At 53.0% G+C, this 7906-nt stretch overlaps 1 protein-coding gene across 1 annotated transcript; it reads left to right on the top strand.

The window, feature by feature from the left end:
- The first annotated feature begins 1214 nt into the window (after positions 1–1214).
- Positions 1215–7905, top strand: Icam3 (intercellular adhesion molecule 3). Its single transcript, XM_048342238.1, has 7 exons — positions 1215–1576; positions 2363–2629; positions 5224–5529; positions 5743–6024; positions 6286–6540; positions 7289–7537; positions 7629–7905. The coding sequence occupies exons 1-7, from the start codon at positions 1366–1368 to the stop codon at positions 7820–7822; spliced, it is 1764 nt and encodes a 587-aa protein (XP_048198195.1). The 5' UTR covers positions 1215–1365; the 3' UTR covers positions 7823–7905.
- Position 7906: the final 1 nt, after the last annotated feature.

Genomic DNA, 7906 nt, shown 5'->3' with positions numbered 1-7906 from the left:
TGTACATTGTTGAACAGAAATGTTAATAAACATTCCGTTTTGTTACCGTGACTGTCAACGTTGCTGTTTGAGTCACTTGCGTCTGTGCACAGCACTACAATCATTATCTTCTGAAGACGATGTGGCCCAGTGCCGTGTGGTTCACGCCTGTAATTCCAGTCCTCTTGAGTTCAAGGCCAACCTAGGCCACATCTTGCCTAGCAGGGGTTTAATCCCCGGACACACACACACCCCTTGAGCCAGGTGTAGTAATCCCAGGATTATGAGTTCCAGATCAGTCTGGGCTACATACCAAAATCCTGTCTTAAAGAACAAAACCAGGGGCCTGGGAACATGGCCTAATGGTAAAGTGCTCCCCTCACATACATGAAGCCCTGGGTTCAATCCCTCAGCATCACATATATAGAAAAAGCTGGAAGTGGCGCTGTGGCTCAAGTGGTAGAGTGCTAGCCTTGAGCAAAAAAAAAGAAGCCAGAGACAGTGCTCAGGCACCAAGTTCAAGCCCCAAGACTGGGGAAAAAAAAAAAAAGAATAAAACCAAACATTAGGCCTTACTCTGCCCATAGAGAGTTGGAGTGCTCCAAATATTCCAAGGGAAAACCCACAGTGGTCAATAGAAGACCCACCATTGGTGTGGTAGGCTGATTTCTTTTTTCTTTTGTGCTCTCCTGGGACTCAATGTCAAGGTCTTGGCACTGTCCCTGTGCTTTTTCACTCAAGGCTGGTGCTCTATAGCACACAGCCACAGCTCTGCTTCCTACCTTTTTGGTGCTTAATTAGAGATCGCCTCACAGACTTTTCCTGCCTGGGCTGGCTTCGAGCTATGATCTTCCGATCTCCGTAGCTGGGACCAGCACCTGTGCTCTCCGCCCTGGATGCCAACGTCTCACACAAACCCTCTGAAGTTATGCATGCCTGGCACTGCTCCCGTTGTTGCCCTTCTGAAATGCTGTCTTGGATTCCTGTCTTTAGCTGGGTGTAGTAGTGCACACCTATAATCCCAGCTATGGAGGGCAGTTGAGGCAGGAGGAGCCTTTGAGCCCCAGAGTTTGAAGCCAGCCTGGGTAGCAAGGCTAGATGCCTTAAGGAGAAGAAACCTCGCTTTTAAGAAGAAAAAAATGTTACCTAGACACCCCTCCCCCCTGACTTCCTCTCTAGGGACAGAAGTCACCCTGTGCCCAAGTACTGCCGATGCTTTCTCACCCCCACTTCACCCCAAACCCAGGGTTTCTGGGTACTGAGAACAAAGGCAACTGCCAATCTTGTGAATTTGGGGGAACAGCTGTGCATCTGAGACCTGTCTCCAACTGTTTCTGCGGGTTCCCCTGCTTGTGCCACCTGGGGCCCAGAGCCTCCCACTTAAAGATGTCAGGCCCCTCCCAAGGTGCAGCCCCTGGCTTCTGCAACCCCAACCACAGGCTTCCGCTCCTGGTCCTGCGCTGCCCTGCCAGGCATTTGCTCCCCAAGCCTTCCTCTCTCCGCCTCGCCGCCATGGCAGCCTCCAGGCTGCACCCCCTGGGACCCCGTCGTGACCAGCTCATCTTTCAGCTGCTGGCCTGCTGTCTGCTGCCCATAGGTCAGGAGACACACGGGGCTGGGGGGATCCAAGGAGACTGAGAAATGGAGAACGGGAAGTTCGGGCACCCTCAGGCACCCCGATTACTTCCTGCTCTCTCAAGTCTGCAAAGGCCTCCCTAGGAGAAAGTTCTAGCTCCTTACTTTAGCCATGTGTTTGTTGTGTTTTAGTCAGTTGTGGGCATTGAACTCTGGGCCTGGGCATTGCCCCAGGGTTTTTTATTTTGTCTTGTTTTTGCTCAAGGCTAGTGCTCTACCCCTTGAGCCACAGCTCCATTTCCTGATTTTTGGTGGTTCCTTGGGGGAGATAAGTCTCTCAAACTTTCCTGCCCAAGCTGGCTTTGAACTGTGATCTTCAGATCTCAGCTTCCTGGGGTGCTAGGATGATGGGCAGGAGCTACCAGTGCTGGGCGACTCCTGCCTTTTGTGTTTTGGCAGTACTAAGGATTGAGTTGCTAGGCAGATGTTCTACTACTTGAGCCATGCCTTTATCCTGTTTTGCTTTAAATATCCTTAGAGAACCCCACACACCATGTTTGGCACAGTCTCAGACAACAATTACCTACATCTGTCTAGCTGGGACAACAGACAAGCCCTCCCATGCCCCATTGACTAAATGAGATGGGGGGCTCCACTCTGATTGGCTCTGAAACATAACTGTCCTGGTCTCTGCCTTCTGAGTAGTTGGGATTACAGGCGCCAGACACTGTGCCCAGCCCTCAGTCCCTTATCAATCCTTTGTCTTCCTCCACTGGATGTTCGTGAGTATTCTCTCTTGTTCCTCCAGGAGACCCGGTGCAGGGGTCCCTGATGCGGGTGGAGCCCAGGGACCCAGTGCTTCTTGCTGGAAGGACCTTGGTAGTGAACTGCAGCATGGAGTGTCCCCAACCTGAACTCCTCTTCCTGGAGACATCCTTCCTCAAGGTACCCGCAGGCCATGGTGTGGGCTGGGCAGCCTTCCAGCTCAGCAACGTCACTGCCAACAGCCAGGTCTTTTGCTCGGGATACTGTAATGGCTCTCAGCTGACAGCGGCCTCTGCAATCACTGTGTTCTGTGAGTGGATGTGATGGTGGGGGGATGGCCAGCGTCTGGGGGAGGGGGATTTGCTGGGAGGAACGGATCTGGGCTCTGCCTCAGAACTTCGACTTGGACCTATGTATATGTGTGTCTGTGAGAGATAGACAGACAGACAGACAGACAGACATGCCTCTCAGTCAAATGATGGAATAGCAGGTGCTGGTGGCTCACACCTGTAATCCTAGTTACTCAGGATACTGAGATCTGAGGATTGTGGTTCAAAGCCAACCTAGGCAGGAAAGTCTGGGTGACTCTTTTTTTTTTTGCCAGTCCTGGGCCTTGGACTCAGGGCCTGAGCACTGTCTCTGACTTCTTTTTGCTCAAGGCTAACACTCTGCCACTTGAGCCACAGCGCCACTTCTGGCCATTTTCTATATATGTAGTGCTGGGGAATCGAACCCAGGGCTTCATGTATACAAGGCAAGCGCTCTTGCCACTAGGCCATATTCCCAGCCCCTCTGGGCGACTCTTATCTCCAATTAGCCACCTAAAAAAAGGAAGTGGTGCTGTGGCTCAAGTTGTAGAGTACTAACCCTGAGCAAAAAAGCCTCAGGGACAGCACATAAGCCCTGGGTTCAAGCCCTATGGTCAAAACAACAAAGACAGAGTAGGAGCTGCTATCCACTGCTGGGATTTGAACTCAATGCCGTGTAATTTTTTTAATTTTTTTTTTTTTGCCAATCCTGGGCCTTGAACTCAGGGCCTGAGCACTGTCCCTAGCTTCTTTTTACTCAAGGATAGCACTCTACCTCTTGAGCCACAGCACCACTTCTGGCCATTTTTTTCTATATATGTGGTGCTGGGGAATCGAACCCAGGGCTTCAGGTATACAAAGCAAGCACTCTACCACTAGGCCATATTCCCAGTCCCTGGTGTAATTTTTTGTTTTGTTGTGTGCCACTTTTTTTTTGTTGTTGGTTGTAGAGCTTAAACTCTGGGCCTGGGCGCTGTCCCTGAGCTCTTCAGCTCAAGGCTAGCTTTCACTTGAGCCATAGTTCCACTTCTGGCTTTTTGGTGGCTAATTGGAGATGAGAGTTGCTGCCTGGGCTGGCTTCAAGTCAGGATCCTCAGCTCTCGGCCTCATGAGCAGCTAGGATTGCAGGTGTGAGCCCCTGGCACCTGTGTGGGCCTCATTCTTGATTGTGCAGGTACTCTACCACTAAGCTATGCTTCTAGTTCTGGCTTTTTGCCAGAGGCTGAGATTTGAGGATCACAGTTCAAAATCAGCTGAGCAAACAAATCATATCTTAGCCAGGCACTGGTGGCTCATGCCTGAGCTTTTTTGCTTAAGGCTAGCACTCTACCACTTGAACCACACTGCCACTTCCGGCTTTTTCTGTGTATGTAATGCTGAGGAATCAAACTCAGGGCTTCATTCATTCTAGGCAAGCATTCTACCACTAAGCCACATTCCCAGCTGTGAATGTATAAAGGGTTTTTGTTTTGTTTCTTGCCAGTTCTAGGGCTTGAACTCAGGGCCTAGTGCTGTTCCTGAGCTTGGTTTGCTCAGAGGTAGCACTCTACCACTTGAGCCACAGTACCACTTCTGGCTTTTTCTGTGTATGTGTACTGAGAAACCGAACCCAGGGCTTCGTGCACGCAAGTCCTTTAGCATTCTACCACTAAGCCACACTCCCAGCCCATGAATGTAGAAAGTTTTGATGGGTATGGAAAATGACCTTTAGGGGAATCTGATGGGTTTGGGAGATTTACAGTAGCCTGGAGACAGACTGTGTGTTTCACTACAGAAGGGGTAATAGTTTATAAATGTCCCTGTTGGCTAAGGGACCAGGCTTCCTGCAACAGGATTTAGCTGATAACAAAGGACCCAAGGCCATTGTTTCTCCTCTGGTGGGGTCTGTACTTAAGGCAGATAAGGCCCAGACTATACTTTTTACTTTTTTTTTCTCTCTCTCTGTGCCAGTTCTGGGGCTTAAACTCAGGGAACTGTCCCTCAGCTCTTTTGCTCAAGGCTGGTGCTCTACCACTGAGCCACAGCTCCACTTGCTGGCTTTTTTTTTTTTAGGTTAATAGATGAGCCTCATGGACTTTTCCTCCCAAGGCTGTCTTTGAACTGTGGTTCTCAGATCTCAGGCTCCTGAGTAGCTAGGATGACAGGCCTGAGACACGGGGGCTAGGCTCCCATTCTGGCTTTTTGGTGGTTAACTAGAGATTAGAGTTTCCCACAGGTTTCAAACAGGGATCCTCAGACCTCAGCCTTGTGAGTAGCTAGGATGACAGGCCAGAGCTACAGGCACCCAGCTTAGGTGTGGTTTTCTGAGCCCCAACACTGGCAGGGTGCCTGACAACACCAAAAATATTAATCCTGCTACTAATGACAAAGACAAACACTTGTGCTGGCCCATTGTGTCTACTCCACATTCACAGGCTCAGGTGTGGCTCATTAGCACCAGTGGGCCAAGGACAAGTTCTGGGGAGTGGTGGTGGTGGGGCCGTCCAAGTTCACAGATCTGAGCAGGAACGGTCCTGTTTCCCCTTCAGTCTCTGGGATGGGGGAATTGACAGGGGAGAGGACTAACTGCCCAGTGCCACTCAGCACTCTTCCTCAGGGTTCCCAGAGACCGTGGAGCTGGCTCCCCTGCCCCCCTGGCATCCAGTGGGCCAGAACCTCACCCTGAGCTGCCTGGTGACTGGTGGGGAGCCCCGGGCCCAGCTCACCTTGGTGCTGCTCCGCGGGGAGGAGGAGCTGAGCCGGCAGCCTGTGCTGGGGGAGCCGGCAGTGGTCACAGCCACGGTGCTGGCCAGCAGAAGCGATCATGGTGCCAATTTCTCCTGTGCCACGGAACTGGACCTGCGGCCACACGGGCTAGGGCTGTTCCAGAACACCTCGGCCCCCAGGCGGCTCCGAGTCTTCGGTGAGGGAGGACTGCAGAGGCTGGGTGATGAGCTGGGGTCTTCAGGGGCAAGCTTGCAAGGGCCTAGGAGGCCCTGCAAGGGAGCCAGGGAGCAGGGCTGGGGCTTCCCTGGGGTGGAAGTGAGCTAGGCTGAAAGTCATCCTGCAGAGAAGGGGACACTGCCTGGGGTGGGGGGGCTCCTGCAGCCTTCAACTCATGCCTCCACCTCCCCAGCCCTGCCAGGGAGGCCCCTGCGCCTGGAGGCCCCGCGGATCTTGGAGGTGGGGTCGTCCAGGCAGGTGCAGTGCATCCTGCATGGGCTCTTCCCGGTGTCTGAGGCCCAGGTCCACATGATGCTGGGGGGCCAGAGGCTGGATACCACAGTCACAAGCTCTGGGGACACGCTCACAGCCACGGCCACAGCTCACACCCACCTGGAAGGTTCCAGGGAGATCGTCTGCAATGTGACCCTGGGAGGCCAAAGTCGCCAGGCCCAGAAGAACTTGACTGTTTACCGTAAGTGGGGTCCCCAGACCCAAACTGCTGTAGAGGCGGGGCCTCTGTGGGGCGAGGGGCGGAGACATGAGAGGGCAGGGTGTGGTCTCTGCGGGGCGAGGGACAGAGACTTGGGAGGGCCGGGCCTGTCCCCCGGTTCTCAGGATTGCAGCTTGGGCAGTGCCTGACCCCCATGTTAGGTCAGGCCCCAAAAAAGGCGTGGCCTGGAGATCCCCAGCGGGAAGAGGTGGACACCTACAGTAAATGTCCTCCTGTCTTCAGGCTTTCTAGGACCCGTTCTGAACCTGAGTGAGGCTGTGGTCGCCGAGAGGTCCACAGTGACTGTGACTTGCACAGCCGGACGCCAAACCCAGGTCATGCTGGATGGGGCTCCGGTCCCACCTCTGGGGCAACCCGCCCAGCTTCAGCTGCATGCCACTGAGCGCGATGATGGACGCCACTTCTTCTGTAGTGGCACTCTTGAGGTGGACGGGGTTGTTTTGCATAAGAACGCAACTGTCCGGCTATCTGTCCTGTGTGAGTTGATCACTCAGACTATTGCCGGTATTGGTTGAACTAAGGGCCTGTTGCTGTCCCTTAGCTTTCACTTGAGACTGGTGTTCTTTTTTGTTGGTTGAATGAAGATAAGGGCCCCATAGACTTCCCTGTCTGACTTCCAACCATAACCCTCAGATCTCAGCCTCCTAAGTAGCTAGGATTACAAGCGTAAGTCACCTTGGCACTAGGCTATTTAATATTGGGATTGGTTCTTGAACTCAGGCCGCTTTTTTCCTCCTCAAGGTTGGTGCTCTACCACTTGAGTCATGGCTCCATTTCTGGCTTTTTGGTGGTTAAATGGAGATAGGAGTCTCATGGGATTTGTCCACCCAGGCCGGCTTAAACCTGGGATCCTCAAAGCACAGCTTCTGTCTGGAATAGCTAGGATTACAGACCTGAGCCATCTGGTTTTTGTTTGTTTTTTCTTTTTTTTTCTTCCCAGTCCTGGGCCTTGGACTCAGGGCCTGAGCACTGTCCCTGGCTTCTCTTTGCTCAAGGCTAGCACTCTACCACTTGAGCCACAGCACCACTTCTGGCCGTTTTCTATGTACGTAGTGCTGGGGAATTGAACCCAGGGCTTCATGTATAAGAGACAAGCCCTCTTGCCACTAGGCCATATTCCCAGCCCGAGCCATCTGTTTTAATCCCTCATCTTCCCATCGATTTTCCCTTGTCCATTTTGCCTCTGGAAAGATGTTGGGTGTCTGACCGCACGGTGGTTCCACAGATGGCCCCAAGATTGACCGGGACAAATGTCCCCAACACTTGGTGTGGAAGGAGAAGACTACCCAGGTTTTGCGGTGCCAGGCCGGAGGTAATCCGGTCCCTAGGCTGCAGTGTTTGCAGGAGGACTCTGGGAATGTGGTGCTCATCGGGATTCCATTCATCGTCGGGCTAAATTATAGTGGCGTCTACTGTTGCCAGGCAACGAGTCCAATGGGCTCTGCTACCTTGCCAGTGGAGATTGACGTTCGAGGTAAGTCAAAGGGGGAGGGACAAACCCAGGGGAGGGGGGGTGGAGTCTAGAGAAGCCCTTTTTTTTCTTTATTCCGAGCTTTTCTGTGCAGAACGCAATCCCGCGTCCGTCGGCATTGTCTTAGGGGTGCTAGCAATCCTAGCGGTGGTGATTATCACGATGGCCTTAATATATGTCTTCGGATCGAAAACACGGAGGGGCAGCTACTCCGTGGCAAGGCGAAGCACCTCCATACCCCTCACGGCGAGGACGCCTCAAGAGACAGAGGCAGACGAAGTGCCTTGAGCGGCCGGACGCCGGGATCCGGGGTCAAGGACGGGGAAGGGACTTTGGCTCCAGTTCCCCACCAATAAAACCCTTCAAACTTCC

Source organism: Perognathus longimembris, chromosome 3, assembly GCF_023159225.1.
Source record: "Perognathus longimembris pacificus isolate PPM17 chromosome 3, ASM2315922v1, whole genome shotgun sequence".
Lineage (NCBI taxonomy): Eukaryota > Metazoa > Chordata > Mammalia > Rodentia > Heteromyidae > Perognathus > Perognathus longimembris.
Note: the sequence above shows the minus strand (reverse complement) of the source record. Positions and strands in the feature narration are given on the sequence as shown.

What these genes read in the sequence shown, in the direction of transcription:
- Icam3 (XM_048342238.1), top strand. Translation starts at nt 1,366, where the DNA reads ATGTCAGGCCCCTCCCAAGGTGCAGCCCCTGGCTTCTGCAACCCCAAC. An exon ending in CAGGCGGCTCCGAGTCTTCG is followed by an intron (nt 5,530 to 5,742) that starts GTGAGGGAGGAC and finishes CCACCTCCCCAG; the next exon opens with CCCTGCCAGGGAGGCCCCTG. An exon ending in AGTGGAGATTGACGTTCGAG is followed by an intron (nt 7,538 to 7,628) that starts GTAAGTCAAAGG and finishes TTTTCTGTGCAG; the next exon opens with AACGCAATCCCGCGTCCGTC.